Source organism: Helianthus annuus, chromosome 16, assembly GCF_002127325.2.
Source record: "Helianthus annuus cultivar XRQ/B chromosome 16, HanXRQr2.0-SUNRISE, whole genome shotgun sequence".
Taxonomy (NCBI): Eukaryota; Viridiplantae; Streptophyta; class Magnoliopsida; order Asterales; family Asteraceae; genus Helianthus; species Helianthus annuus.
In genome coordinates, this window is record NC_035448.2 from 10,003,293 (window position 1) to 10,019,673 (window position 16,381).

At 39.5% G+C, this 16,381-nt stretch overlaps 1 protein-coding gene across 1 annotated transcript; it reads left to right on the forward strand.

Annotated features, from left to right (window-relative positions):
• The first annotated feature begins 2,496 nt into the window (after positions 1-2,496).
• On the forward strand, positions 2,497-3,519 carry LOC110916105 (histone H3.3). The gene is made up of 4 exons (XM_022160864.2): positions 2,497-2,691; positions 2,781-2,857; positions 3,018-3,108; positions 3,188-3,519. The coding sequence occupies exons 1-4, from the start codon at positions 2,620-2,622 to the stop codon at positions 3,356-3,358; spliced, it is 411 nt and encodes a 136-aa protein (XP_022016556.1). The 5' UTR covers positions 2,497-2,619; the 3' UTR covers positions 3,359-3,519.
• Positions 3,520-16,381: the final 12,862 nt, after the last annotated feature.

Consider the following 16,381-nt stretch of genomic DNA (forward strand, 5'->3'; position numbering starts at 1 on the left):
TAATTCTTTTAAATTGTAATAAAATGCAATGTTTTAAAATCCGTTTTTTTACCACACTGGATTGGACTCAGAAAGGGTATAATCGGGTGTAGCAGGCGGTTTGACCGATGCTACTGGCCGGTTTTTAAAACATTAAATGTAAAACAATTGATCAACTATGGAGAGTACTATTTGTTGGTAGTTCAAGTGATGAGACTAGAAATAAAAGTTATTAACATTCACATTCACTACCCCTGTTAAACTATAAACGTGTGCTTTTCATTAAACTATAAACCGATTCCCCACCAAACCATTCAAATTATGTTGGAGAATTTCAAATTACTGGATGATTAGAGAGATGTGTAGTCACTCTCAGATCAAATTATTTCGACGGTTCACCCGAATAATTCAATCGGATACAACTCTGATTTTCGAGAATTAAACCAGGGTATGTTTTGTGCGTGAATTCTTTGAAGCAGCAGATGAGTCTTTTGAACCAGGAGATGAATGATCAAGAAAAAAGTTTTTTTTTACTCACTACAATTAAAATATGTTATAATATTCAAAATATGTTTATATAATAACAAACTATCTATATAGTTGTTGGCGCACAAAAATGTTGAACTACTAATTTAGCCGGTCTTCGGTATGCCTCCATTCAGCATATAGGCTAGCTGAGTTCCTGTCGGTCAAACTAACCACTAGCACTCCGTGGAGCAACATATACTTATAAGACCATCACTGGAGAGCATGAATAATAGTATAAGGCTGGTGGGTATGGTGACGGAGGGAAGGCCGGCGACGGAGGGAAGACGGAGGGGGCGGCGTGGGAGGACTGGCGTCGCGGGGGGGGGTGGCCCACCTGTTTGGTCCGTCGCAACCAGCACAACTCCGACGGGGAGGACGGGACGGAGGGGGACGGAGGGGGGCGGCGTGGGAGGACAGTGGTGATGTGGCGGCGCCGGAGGGAGGACGGGGACCATACCGAGTGGCCTAATACCTCCACAGGTATTGTGCGACATGTATTATTCCAATCAGCAAAGGGGCATTGTGGGACATTATGTTAAAAGGTGTATAGTGAGGCTTGAAATCTTGTAGGACATTATATTTTAATAGAATTAAATAAAAAATAAAAACCTTTAAAAATGCTATTGGCCAAAGATTAGGAAGGTGTGTGGTCATTGGCCAAAAAAATTGAAGGAAGACATGGATTTAAGAACGGCTGGGACCAAAAATTTGAAAAACAAGGCCCAAGGGGGAGGGTAAGTGGCGTGTTTGGGCTTTTTTTTGGGAAAAACGCCAAAGAAAACCCATTACAGGTGGTCTAAATTTTATTTTTAGTTTTTGTTTGTATTTTTGCTTACAGGTAAATAACATATATTTTATAGAGTTTATGTTTAATTAGTTGGATCTATTGGTAATGGTATCTAGTCAATGATAGTCAGTTTTCTAATAGTGTAAGTATGGTGTAGTTTGAAAGTGTGGACTTCATCCTCATTCAATTGTGTAATGTACATTGGATGCCTCGTGCAAGTTGTAAGTGTAATGTGGCACCTTACTCAACTCTCGAATCGATTGCCTATATAAATTAAAATATACTGAATCATAAAAGACGACTATCTTAAATATGATAAACGTGTTTTCATGGGTACTTGTTGTGATGAAATCAGTGTTCATGTGCGTTAAAGTTCTCGGATGTGATCTCTACGGAATTTTCCATCATAATAACCAAAAGCGATGCCACAATCTTCAGTTGGGAAATTCAAACAATATTGGTTTAAACAAGAAGTAAGATGATACATATATTCTAGGAAAATCCTCACAATAAATCTATATGACTAGTCAACTTACATAATAATAATTGATTTAAAAGACACAAGAATAAACTTGTGCGCTTTTAGGTCAAAACATCTATTGAAATGCCTCTTTAAACTTTTGATCCATGGTTTTATAGACTAGTAACATTTCTGGGGTGAGATAAAACTTTGCAACCAATAGATTCGGGGTTCGATTCTCACAATTAGGTTTTTCCCAAATCTATTGGGTTTTCTGCTGAATTGGTGTAAGACATTATTGCCCAGTTGAGTTGGATATGATCGTATGGTTCTGTTGGTGACAAGATGATACTTTAGTGTCCGTCAATAATCCAAATTAGTCGTTAAAAAAAAATATATAAAAACCTTTAGTGTGCGACCGACGAACATTGACTCGTAACTCGTTTAAGCTTGATTCAAATAAAGAGTTATCTATATAACTTGATATACAACCCTAGCGTTATCTAATATCACAACATATCATAAGTAAACTTTCATTTTTTTTTTCAAAGTAGAAAAACGTCGTTAAACAACTTTTTTTATAAAAACACAACCGAAGTCGTGGTCATGTTAGAAAACACACACAAAAGAAACACAAAGATCCCGATCCGGGTGAACCTATCTAATCCAATAACAATCACCCACGTATGCACAACCCACCAATGAAAATGACCGACCATTGGCCATTTCAAACCACCCAAACACCCGTTGTAAACTTGAGCCCCACGTTTCACCTTTATATAATAACCCACCCACCCCCAATTCAACAACCCTCTTCACCAATTCAAAACCCTAATTTCCCAAATCTCTCGATCTAAAAAAAACAATGGCCCGTACAAAGCAGACTGCTCGTAAATCCACCGGTGGAAAAGCTCCGCGTAAACAGCTTGCTACTAAGGTGTGTGATTTTGTTTAAGTCGATTTATTTAGATCTGAATTCGTGGTTTGATTTATTTCTGAAGCAGTTTTTGTGTTCGATTTTTATAGGCTGCTAGGAAATCTGCTCCGACAACCGGAGGAGTGAAGAAGCCTCACCGTTACCGTCCTGGAACCGTCGCTCTTCGGTAAGTTTTATGATAATTTACGATTTGATTTTAAGCTTTTTATTTATATATGAATTGAGTTTTATGAGGATTTTGTATGGTTATATGTTTCGTTATCGAAGTTAGTTTTTTTTAAGAACATGTTTGGTGATTGTTGACAATGAATTTAATTTCAATACAGTGAGATCCGTAAGTACCAAAAGAGCACAGAGCTTCTCATCCGCAAGTTGCCTTTCCAGAGGCTTGTTCGTGAAATCGCTCAGGATTTCAAGGTTGGTGCTTCTTATTCATCCTACATTTTAAAAATCATTATTTCAGAATCTTGACCGACATGTTTCTTGGTTTTTGTAGACTGACCTGAGGTTTCAGAGCCATGCTGTGTTGGCCCTTCAGGAGGCTGCTGAAGCTTACCTTGTGGGTCTGTTTGAGGACACAAACTTGTGTGCCATCCATGCCAAGAGGGTGACCATCATGCCCAAAGACATCCAGTTGGCCAGGCGTATCCGTGGGGAGCGTGCTTAAGATTGATCCTTATGGACTACTAGTTTGATTTGTTTTGATTTTGTTACAGTAGTATGTATGTATTCTTTACATGCTGAAATCTTGTTATCTAGATTATAACGTATTCGCTTTTATATAGTTTGGAATTGGTTATGGAATTGATGATCGCTAATCTTTCATTACGTCTTTATGCTTCACTGGAAAGGAGTCATATTGTACCTCCATGTTCTTTTCATCTTCTCTCCATGTTGCCACTGTCCCCCAACCCTTTCAAATGCATACCCTTTAAATTTAGAGCATCTTTGGCTAACATTTTTCAACCAACTTATTTGACTTAATCAAAAAGCCAATAAAGAGTTCTAGTGATCGGTAAATTACTTTTTGAGAAGGAGAAAAAGTTATTTTTGAAAAGTTAGAATATTGTAACTTTTTAAACTAACTTATTGACTTATTACCTTTTAATCATTTTACATCAATAAGCTAAGTCAAAACATTTTTTAAAAAACAACTTCAAACACTTTTTTTAAAAACTCTTTTTCAAAAAGTGGATATAGGCAATAAAGGATTTGAACTAGATCTTGTGCAAGATTGTTAGTTCGATTCCCAAGTCCACCCAGGTTTTCGTCCCAACACTTTTACATCATAAGTTGTTTTTTAAAAAGTGTTTGGCTTAGCTTATTGATGTAAACATGTTGGGACGAAAACCTGGGTGGACTTGGGAATCGAACTAACAATCTTGCACAAGATCTAGTTCAAATCCTTTATTGCCTATATCCACCTTAAAATGACATAAGTGAGATTTGGGAGACGTTTGGGATTCCTTTTTAAAAACAACTTTTTTCACATACAAAAAAACTTAAATAAGTTAAGCCAAACACTATAAAAATAAATTATTAACTTTTATAAGTCAATAAGTTATAAGTTGCTCCAAAATAAGCAAGAAGTTGGGTCTACATTACAGTCTTTTATTTGGAAAACTCGAATGCCTTTAAATTTTAATATATACCGTCACAACTTTTAATTTTAATAATTACAGTCACAATCTTTTATTTGAAAAACTCGTTACTCTTTCGTTATATAACACTAACCTGGTCTGTTTTAAACGTTAAGCTTAGTAATGTGCACCCCCCATGTGAGAGCAATAAAGTCTTTGTCTTCTTCCCCACTAAAAACCCAAACCAGGTGATTATAGCTTCTACACGCACACCCACCACATTCAACAACTCTCTTTCTGCTTCTTCACCATCAAAACCCAAACCAGGTGATTATAGCTTCTACACGCACACCCACCACATTCAAGTACTCTATCTTCTTCTTCACCATCAAAACCCAAACCTCCATAACCACCTACTGAAAAAGAAACTCCTCAAATCTCATCCTAAATCTACACTCCAAACCCTAGCAATCTCAACACAAATCAGAGGAGTCTGGTGGTGACGGTAAGGGAGATGAATCCGACATCAACATCCAGCGTTAGTGGTTGTGTTAGATCTTAATCCCGATGACGACACGAGGTGGCACTAGTCGCCGGATGACCAGAAGACGACGACACAAGGAATTTGATGACCAGATCTGTCCGGATCCAGTGGTGGCAGTAGATGGGTTCAATGGTTGGGGGTGGCTCTAGTTTTTCAGATGGTCAAGATAAGCGACATCGATACATTCGAGAACCGTTACAGATTTGAAGACATATGCAGCTTTTGGGGTAAGTATATTGATTTGCGGCGACATCGAAGTTTTCAGTCACGTCTCTTTTTGTTGTGAGAATATATAATTAATATATAATACACTAGAAGAAAGATTGAATTTTGATATGCGGGTGTTCCAGATTGCGGAAAACCCATATGTTTATGGTGTTCAAAGAGAGGGAGGTGTGGATTTGACGTATACAGGTCAACCATTTAGGATTGATGGGGTGTTTGGGATTCCTTTTAACTTCTGACTTATACCTTATAAGGAGTCAAAAGTGAGAAGTTAGAATTTCTTACTTCTCAATTTCTCCTTCTCCAAGCCATAAAAGTCCTTCTAAGGGGGTGTTTAGGACATCATTATCCAAGTCCACCCAGATCATCTTCCCAGGTTCCTTGAGTACAAAATCTGGGCTCCAATCAGTTTTCGATTCGGTGACCCTTACCGAGAAGTTCTAAGCACGCCGCCGGACATCAATTTGCTCCGAAATCTTCCAGCCATCAGTGACTACTAACCCCACCACTTCTAATGCCAAATTCCCATCGTTTAGAGATGCCCCTGAACCATGAACAATTCTGCCAAACTGTTCAGCAATGTTGTCAAAAACTTCCTTATCCCATAGGTGAATAGGTACCCTAGTGATCTTTAGCCACGCCACTCTTTCGTAATTTAAAGTTTGTCCTTCCCAAATTTCAAGTGTTGAGAACCAAGAGAACCAAGGTTCCTTCTTCTCCTATATGAAACTGTTCGCTGCACGAAAGCTGGGGAATGATAGCATGGCTCTCATCCCACCCACATACCGGATACTCAGACTATCAATATTGTTGAAGGAGAGAAGATAATTGATGCGTGTTAGTGTGTATATGTTTTAGGTATATATTTTAAGCCCTTTTTACACTTTTTAGCCAAGTTTTAAATTTATAAAACACGATATTTACTAACACTAAACACACATATGGGCAAGTGCACCCATCGTGGACGTAGTATAGTGTTGGTAAGATACCGAGGTCGTCCAAGGACACAAGAGCTTTTAGTACCGGTTTATCCTCAACGTCTAATCAAATCAAAATGTTAGAAAAAGATTTTTAAACTAAGAAAATAAAACTAACTAAAATGCTGAAAAAAAAACCAGATAGACAAGATGAATCACTTGGATCCGACTCGTGTGTAGTGTAACCTTTGATTATTTTCGCACTTTTGCACTTGTTTAAGAGATTATCTTAGTTATTGTAGTAGGCCCCTCTTTTGAAGGCGACGTTACCCTCAACCCAGTAGTTTGAGTCAGCAAGGATACAATCCTAAAGGGTCAGATTATTTAAAGATAATTAATTAAGTTATTAATGCATAATGTGGTAGGCCCCTCTTTTGAAGGCGACGTTACCCTAGGCTAAGTAGTCTGAGTCAGCAGGGATACAGTCCTAAGTAGCCGGGTTAAAGTTTTAATAATAGTTTAACTTATGAGGGGATCAAAGAGTTTGGACCCCCGCCATACAATACCTTTGGGTATTGAAGGAGGTCCTACTAAATTTGACCCAGGTCCTTTGCAGGATCTATACACTGAACAATGGCAAGACTCTTACCAAACCGTTCCCTTAACCCCCGACCAGGTAGCCAACATACCTCCATATAGACCGTGGAGATATGAATGGTGAAAATCTTTTATTTTATATAGACAGTAAAGTAATGCCAAGACACCACGGACAAACGATAAGGAAGAATCACCTTCAACATAAGAAACTAGTAATTAAAGTCATTGATACAAAACCAATTAAAAAGTGCAAAAGATTAAAAATAAAAAGTATTACACTAAACACTTGTCTTCACCAAGTGATGTAAGAGACTTAGGCAAACATGGCCTTTGATTGTCAAGAACTCTTACGATCAATCTTGGATCCCGAGACGACTCACACACTCTATGATGGACAATGGATGATGGTGGTGGATGATGGTGTTGTGATGGTGGTGGGTGGTGGGTGAAGTGTGAGAGAGGTGGTGTGCCAAGGGATGAGTTGCAAGAGCTCCAAACACTCCTATTTATAGGTTGAACAGAAGCTCGGACACGGCCCCGTGTCCGCTGGGCACGGCCCCGTGTCCATCTGACACTCTCTCTTCATTAATTGTAATTCGCAATTACAATAAATGCGCTTGCAGGAAGCTGACCACGCCCCCGTGTCCGTTGGGCACGGCCCCGTGGTGGGCAGTAGAAGCTTCTATGGGTTTGTCTTTTCTGCTGCTTCTTGGGCACGGCCCCGTGCTCGCTGAGCACGGGGCGTGTTCAGTCTTCCGTCTTCTTTGTTTTGCTTGGAAGATGCTGTCGGGGGGTCAGGCATATCACTTTTGTTCATTTTCTTGTATTTATGTTTGATTTTGCTGTTTTTTTGCTTCTTTTGTTATTTTGAGCTCATTTAATCCTGGAAATACAAAAGGAAGACAAAAGCACATTTTTTCCAACATTAGTACTAAAAAAGGGTTAGTTTTAAGCCACAATTGATGTAGTTTATATGTTGCATTTTGTGCACATCAAATACCCCCACACTTGAATCTTTGCTTGTCCTCAAGCAAAACTCTTTATAATGTGGCTTTATTCACTCACAAATGGAATGGGTAGAAGAGAAAGTTTTTGGGCTTGTCATAGAGTGTAGGGAATTCCAAGATTATTTAGTTTTTATTTTTATTTATTTACAATCTTATTCGTCATGATTTATTTAAAACGTTTCATAAGATAAATTATTTATTAGGGCATTACATACCTTTTTTTAAAATTCCATTTATATACAAGTTCACATACCTCACGGGAGAATCACTCAACACTCGGCCGAAGGTGTATTTTTAGTGAATCACTCGAGAGCGACATGGAACTTACTTCTACCATAAGCTTGCCAAGCAATCAATCCTCTTCCTTTTTAACTATATACCTTTGTAAATATCAAGAGGACTTTTTGGGTGAGGGGTTAGGCTTGGGCTAAAGGTGGGTGGTTGGGTTAGTGGTTAGTAAAAGGGCGAAAAAAGCGTAACAAATATCAGTTTCTGAAAGACTTTTTATTTTTCATATTTTTATTTTATTTTGATGAATTGTTCAAACAAAGTTATTTTTGTTGAACTTGTTTGTTTGTTTGGTTTCATCAAAATACAGATTTTTTTTTTCACTTTAAGTCATAAGAAAACCGAACGTCGTTACTAAAAGAAAAGGGTTAAAAATAAAAAAGGTTTAGGTGGGTAAAAAGGGTGATTATTTTGGGTTAAGAAATGAAAAGGTTTAAGCTCAAAGGGGTTAACTAGGGGGATTTTTGGGTAGGTGGTAAAAAAAAATTGAAAAATAATGATGTAGAATGAAAAAGGGTTAGTCCTAATGCCTCCATCATTTACTTACTCGGGTTTAAGTTGTTAAGGACCGTGAATGTATTGTTGTGGCAAGTTCTAGAGTCGTACGAACCAAGCGGTTATTCACACAAGATACGAAAAATGAGCATTTAGTGTAAAGATATATATTTGTATGCTCGTTAAAGGCTCAAAACTCACTTTTGTGGGAAATGGCTTTTTATGTGATCAAGTATATATAATCAAATTTTAACTAAGTTTGTCATGCCTTTTCGTAATTTTCATATGTTGGTTCTTTTTATCACGACGCTATCGGTTGTAAACTTGTAAAAATATAACCTTGTTAGAACTTGAATTTCCAACTTAAACTTTAGACAAGTAAAAAAAATGAATTTTTTTTTTTGAAAAAATTTGGGGTGATTAGCGGTTCCAATAGAGTTTTGTGTAAGGCTTGTTATTAGGACTTGCAAAATTCAAGGTTTTAGCATCCCCCCACACGTAAATTACACATTGTCCTCAATGTGTCCCAAAAATAAGTTTTTAGGTTGATTGAATGTGTAAAATGGTGTTAAAAGCAAAATTTTATGTTACTGGCATCCCGGACACGGCCCCGTGAGGACCGGGCACGGCCCCGTGTTCAGGTGCCAGCGACAAAAATTAAAGAAAAGAAACAGAAGCCTGGACACGGGGGCGTGTTCAGCGAACACGGCCCGTGTCCAGTTACCTGAACTGGGCAATTCTCTGCAGAGTGTGCAGCACGGGGCCGTGTTGGGCGGACACGGCCCGTGCTGAGCTTACTGTAATGAAGAAATTGTTGTCGGATGGCCCTGTTTTCGTGCATGGGGCTATGTTTCTCGTTTCCCTTGTTATCCTTCACCATCCCGAGTGTGTTTTACTTATCACAACATCAGTTAAACCTTAAAACCATCATTTCATTAAGAACCATAGAGAGATACATAATCCTAGGAAATAAAAAATAAAGAAGAAATAAAAAGTCCTAAATTAGATAGGTCTAGTGATACATAAAATTATCATACAGAGTCCTTTTTTTTCTCATTAAGAACCAAATTCCGGGAATAAATTCTCGGTATTGTAGTAGGACTCTTGGCCAGGGTTATCTTCCTAGATGTTGTTAAAGACATTCTTCTATCTCTCTTGGGAGGAAGAAGGTGGCCTCGTTTTGTAGGTCCCTTTTCTCGGAGGATCGAGAACAAACCTAAACCTTGTTATACAAACTCACTAGCGAGTGCGGAATCCAAGCTAGCGAGCAAACCGGGATGATGCAAGAACAAACACAAGAACACACAAGACTCAACGATTAACACCACTTGTATTAATGCGTAGAAAGTTTCCGGTTACAAGCACAATGTTTACAATCAGTTTGCAAACTCTCAAAGTGTGTGTGTGTGTTTCGGACAGAATGCTCTCAACTCTCTTTCTGTCTGTCTGTGTGCATCTATCTTTCACACTACACTGCATGGGTATATATATACCCAGCCCATGATGTCTGGTCGAAGGATCCGATAGATGGTCCGAAGGATCATCTATCGAGTACATTCCATTCGAAGGATGAGCAGGGACCTCGAAGGATGATCCTTCGAGGTCTACCATTCGAAGCATACCTTTCGAGCACCTCGAAGGATCAACAGTATCCTTCGAGGCTATCCTTCGATACAGACATACATATTACAAGTTATTGGCTAAGTCAAACTAGGAGGATAGTTGACTTGGTCAACTTACAGACTAACTTAGGACATCGTTCACATACAGAATTGTTATAGGATGCTTATCTTAATGATAACTAACTGAACAACAAGAGTGTTTTGGCATGACCGTACACTGATATGATTCTCTTACCCTCGAAAACTCACAAAAAGAATGTTTGTATATATTTATTTATTTACTGCTTAACTTTTATTGTTTTCTTTTTAAACAGTTTCGTCGTTTGGTGCATATCAGCACGACATTAGCGGTGATGTCGTTTGATAACACTCAAAGGATTTTAAATTGTTGTCTTTTAATTTCAAAAATACCAAAAAGATTTTAGGCGTGTTTTAATATAAACTTTATAAAAGCCAAAAAGATTTTCTTTCTACTTTATTTTCGATCGTACGATGTTGGAACTCGAGTCTTCGTTGCCTGAAACCTGAACGAAAACCGAACTGACTAAATCTTCATAAACGGTCGAAATTTGAAAGTTTTGAAAGTTAAGTCTAAAGTTGAGAAATTTTATTAAACTTTCAAACTGTCGGACGGTGTTTGATTGTGACATGGTCATTCGTGTGTCATTTGTTTATACTATATTCCAAGCAGTTGTTCTCATTACGCGTTTAGATTTCTTGCATGTGCAGATTCTAAAGGCTAGGAGAACATGGTCGATGACAAGCTTCGGGATGAAGACACAACGTGAAGGCACTCAACTGATGAAGATGATCGAGTTGCCGCTGGCCATCATCAACACCACAAGGATCTCACTTCATAAAGATCAAGTCATTCACGAGCATAACTCAAGGGGGAGCTTATGTTAAGGGGGAGTTTGTCAACACACTTCCTACATGATACAGGTAGTTTGTTGATACACTCTCTGCTTTCAAGGCGTGAAGACTTTGAAGATCCTCCGACATTGAAGACTTGAAAGGACATCAGAGTTTTGGTAACTCAAAGACCAAAGACCGTCGAAGTTCGAGACGAGTCTACAACTTTAGAAGATAAAGACAAAGCTACAGCCAAGGGGGAGTTTGTTGGTGCACTTGTGTCTGTACTTTGTCTGTATTCGGTCTGTATGTGAACGATGTCCTAAGTTAGTCTGTAAGTTGACCAAGTCAACTATCCTCCTAGTTTGACTTAGCCAATAACTTGTAATATGTATGTCTGTATCGAAGGATAGCCTCGAAGGATACTGTTGATCCTTCGAGGTGCTCGAAAGGTATGCTTCGAATGGTAGACCTCGAAGGATCATCCTTCGAGGTCCCTGCTCATCCTTCGAATGGAATGTACTCGATAGATGATCCTTCGGACCATCTATCGGATCCTTCGACCAGACATCATGGGCTGGGTATATATATACCCATGCAGTGTAGTGTGAAAGATAGATGCACACAGACAGACAGAAAGAGAGTTGAGAGCATTCTGTCCGAAACACACACACACACTTTGAGAGTTTGCAAACTGATTGTAAACATTGTGCTTGTAACCGGAAACTTTCTACGCATTAATACAAGTGGTGTTAATCGTTGAGTCTTGTGTGTTCTTGTGTTTGTTCTTGCATCATCCCGGTTTGCTCGCTAGCTTGGATTCCGCACTCGCTAGTGAGTTTGTATAACAAGGTTTAGGTTTGTTCTCGATCCTCCGAGAAAAGGGACCTACACGTTTTCCTCAACATCTTGCGGAGGAGGGGAAACGACAACCGGGATTCCTTGCAATATGTCCCGAGAGGGTCCCGGGTGCATAGCATACCACTCGGCTGGTATGATGACTTCAGGCACCACGTTCCATGCCCTTTGGGTTATTATAGGCACCAAAGGAGGAGATGCGAGAATGTTCAACCTCTTGCAAGAGGTTGACCTTCTAGAGACACCCTTCCAGTCCCACTGTTAGATGGTTGATACGGTCGACCAATGCTTCTTCCACCCCCGTCATTTCATCAATAGCCTCTCTTAGGGCGTAAACATAGTTTACAAGAGAGTCTTCCGCCGTTGATGACCTCCTCCCCTGTCGGTTGCTCCTTGAGTGCGATGAAGATGTTCCGCTTGTTCTGCTCGCCATTCTGGGAAAACAGACCGAAAAGAGCTCAATTTTTGCAAAACAGTCCCTCGGACACGGCCCCGTGTTCAATGAACGCGGCCCCGTGTCTGAGTGTCTGTAAGTTTTTAAACCTAGGAATCTTGGAGTTTTAAATTATTTTCCTGGTTTATAGGTTAATTTTAAGCACAAATAATTCAAAACAAAGTTTGCATAACTTATTTTAGACAAGACTCCTAGAATAAGAACTTTACAAACACTACAATAAAGGTTGGAGACATGAAGCTTCCAAGCTTTAATGGAGGTGTTGATTGAAAATTGAGGAAGAAGGTAATGGACAAAAGTGGAAAAGACAAGATGGCTCTTGAGAACCTTCTTTTAGAACATACCTAGGATAGTATGAGTGAAGATCTCAGGAATCTCTGTCTTTTGAAGTGGTCCAAATGAGCAGGAATCATGCTGCATTTATAGAAAATGACAGCACGCTGGACACGGCCCCGTGTCGGCTAGACACGACCCCGTGTGCAGACAAAATCCTGACACATTTTTATCCGTATTCTGATAAAATCAGAAGAGAATCTTTAGGTGGACACGATGGTGTGTTGACCTGGGCACGGCCCCGTGTCTGGAAGCTGTCTTATAGAGTTTACTTATTTTCAAGGAACTTATCCGGATCGGGTGGTTCCTTACTGGATGGAACAACCCCAAAGTGCCTAAGATACCTTAATTGATCTAGATTAAGACGAGAACGCAAGAGGTTGTCGGTGAGGGTGATTCCTATGGACAAGTCCAACCCTTTTCCGGGCTCTTGTTAAAGAAGGTGTATGCCGAATCGCTCAGGTCTATGTATGCATCGAACGAAGTCGATGGGAGTCCTTCACGGCACAATCGGCACAGGGACGACTATCGTCCAAGTCTTCACTAGAGTTGAAGGTATTATCGGGAGCAGCGAGGTTGTTTGAATGCGCCCCCAACACTTCTTCTTGGTAATCGTCTTGAGATGAATTAAGGAAATCCATCTTAAGTTCTCTTAACCAATTAAGAACTAGATCTTCTAGTTGAAATAGTTTATCAAGAAGCATTTCTCCTAGAATATCTGGTTGGGCGCCTTCGAGGGAGAGATAAGGATTATTTTTACTTTCGCCCCTCTTAAGGATACAGGCAAACGATGGGTCTACATAGTGGGGCTTATAATTTAGAAAATAACATTCTAATTCATTATGACCGCCTCCACATAATTGACATCACGTACCATAAGAGTGCCGAAAGTAAAAAAGATCATTATCACTCATTTTTGTGTCAGAAATTACCAACCGTCGGGATCTTACGGTTCTGTTTTCAGTAACTGAATCTTGGCACGGGGGCGTGTTGAATGGGCACGACCCCGTGTTCAGCTTACTGTCTGACTTAAAACAGGATTGCTAGTTCCAGTGATTGGGCATGGGGGCGTGTTCAGCGGGCACGGCCCGTGCTGAGTTCTGCAGAAGCTGAAAAATTAAGAAAATCCTAAAAAAATAAAAAGAAAATAGAAAAAATGATTAGGCCGTTGATTCCTAACTTTCTTAAAATCCTTGTGTCCCGGCAACGATGCCAAAAACTTGATGCGTGTTAGCGTGTATATGTTTTAGGTATATATTTTAAGCCCTTTTTACACTTTTTAGCCAAGTTTTAAATTTATAAAACACGATATTTACTAACACTAAACACACATATGGGCAAGTGCACCAATCGTGGACGTAGTATAGTGTTGGTAAGATACCGAGGTCGTCCAAGGACACAAGAGCTTTTAGTACCGGTTTATCCTCAACGTCTAATCAAATCAAAATGTTAGAAAAAGATTTTTAAACTAAGAAAATAAAACTAACTAAAATGCTGAAGAATAAAAAAAATAAAAAAAAAAACAGATAGACAAGATGAATCCCTTGGATCCGACTCGTGCGTAGTGTAACCTTTGATTACTTTCGCACTTTTGCACTTGTTTAAGAGATTATCTTAGTTATTGTAGTAGGCCCCTCTTTTGAAGGCAACGTTACCCTCAACCCAGTAGTTTGAGTCAGCAAGGATACAATCCTAAAGGGTCGGATTATTGAAAGATAATTAATTAAGTTATTAATGCATAATGTGGTAGGCCCCTCTTTTGAAGGCGACGTTACCCTCGGCTAAGTAGTCTGAGTCAGCAGGGATACAGTCCTAAGTAGCCGGGTTAAAGTTTTAATAGTAGTTTAACTTATGAGGGGATCAAAGAGTTTGGACCCCCGCCATCCAATACCTTTGGGTATTGAAGGAGGTCCTACTAAATTTGACCCAGGTCCTTTGCAGGATCTATACACCGAACAATGGCAAGACTCTTACCAAACCGTTCCCTTAACCCCGACCAGGTAGCCAACATACCTCCATATAGACCGTGGAGATATGAATGGTGAAAATCTTTTATTTTATATAGACAGTGAAATAATGCCAAGACACCACGGACAAACGATAAGGAAGAATCACCTTCAACATAAGAAACTAGTAATTAAAGTCATTAATACAAAACCAATTAAAAAGTGCAAAAGATTAAAAATAAAAAGTATTACACTAAACACTTGTCTTCACCAAGTGATGTAAGAGACTTAGGCAAACATGGCCTTTGATTGTCAAGAACTTTTATGATCAATCTTGGATCCTGAGATGACTCACACACTCTATGATGGACAATGGATGATGGTGGTGGATGATGGTGGGTGGTGGGTGAAGTGTGAGAGAGGTGGTGTGCCAAGGGATGAGTTGCAAGAGCTCCAAACACTCCTATTTATAGGCTGAACAGAAGCTCGGACACGGCCCTGTGTCCATCTGACACTCTCTTTCTTCATTAATTGTAATTCGCAATTACAATAAATGCGCTTGCAGGAAGCTGACCACGCCCCCGTGTCCGTTGGGCACGGCCCCGTGGTGGGCAGTAGAAGCTTCTATGGGTTTGTCTTTTCTGCTGCTTCTTGGGCACGGCCCCGTGCTCGCTGAGGACGGGGTGTGTTCAGTCTTCTGTCTTCTTTGTTTTGCTTGGGAAGATGCTGTCGGGGGGGTCGGGCATATCACTTTTGTTCCTTTTCTTGTATTTATGTTAGATTTTGTTGTCTTTTTGCTTCTTTTGTTATTTTGAGCTCATTTAATCCTGGAAATACAAAAGGAAGACAAAAGCACACTTTTTCCAACATTAGTACTAAAAAAGGGTTAGTTTTAAGCCACAATTGATGTAGTTTATATGTTGCATTTTGTGCACATCAATAATCCAACCGGCATAACTGTGTAGCATCCCAGACCGTACTGATAAGAGAGAATCTTCCCCAAGATCGTCTGTCCTGCTACTTCTTGTTGGATAAAACCACCTTTCTTCTCCTCCCCACCTACCCATGTAAACTAGGCAACTCCGGCGGAGTGGGAGCCTGTTTGGCCGGAGTCAGCGTCACCTTTGGCTTCCATGCATTCCCCATTAATGGAGGGATCTTCCATACCTTTGGTTGGAAGTTGAAGCCCCTATTGACATCTTTTCTGATTTCCTCCTTTTTTTTTCGAATTTTGCTACATTAGCCTGCACTTTCAAATCACCAATCACAAGTGAACAGATTGCTTTCACCATCTTCTCCTTGTCTTTCACCCCTTTGATCCTAATGAAAGGAAAGAAACGACCTGCTTTGTCTTTCCTTCTAGCCAAGTACGCGTCGGTCATCTTCCCACATTGTCGAAACTCCTTCCACAGCATCCCGAGTGTGCAGTATATTGTTAAGTTTGATACACAGAAGGATGTTGTCTCTCCCCCATCAATCGTCGACTGTTGTTGCTCCGACAGTTTTTCAGTTCGAGGGTCTCTCTCTCCTACACTCTCTCTCACCATTTTTTATTGAAAACTGATTTGATGTTGGTTTTGAACCTCAATTTGTGTTAATGTTTGGTATTTGGTGATTATTGAATTGGCTCTTATGTGATTATTATTGAATTAAGAACCAAAATTAGGCCAATGTGTGATTAATGTTCAAAAGGCAAACACCAATCTTGCGGTTTACATGTGAAAATTGCAAGATTTCTACCATTTTGGCATCAGAAAAGAACAATTTTGAAAAGGTTTAATTATTGCAGTTTGGGAGTGATTGGATTATTTTATGGTTAATGTGTCATCGAAAACCCAAATACATTGAATCTGAAAACTGGAAAGAAAGAGGGCACATGCTTGTTAATATGTGATCGGAGTGTCGCGCTCCAGTCAAAGATAAGATTTATATACCCAAATTACCCTTAACAAATAGCTAGTGGTAGTAAGAG

Coding starts and splice junctions, on each gene's coding strand:
- LOC110916105 (XM_022160864.2), top strand. CDS start 2,620: ATGGCCCGTACAAAGCAGACTGCTCGTAAATCCACCGGTGGAAAAGCT. Junction 2,858..3,017: donor CCTGGAACCGTCGCTCTTCG/GTAAGTTTTATG, acceptor ATTTCAATACAG/TGAGATCCGTAAGTACCAAA. Junction 3,109..3,187: donor AAATCGCTCAGGATTTCAAG/GTTGGTGCTTCT, acceptor TGGTTTTTGTAG/ACTGACCTGAGGTTTCAGAG.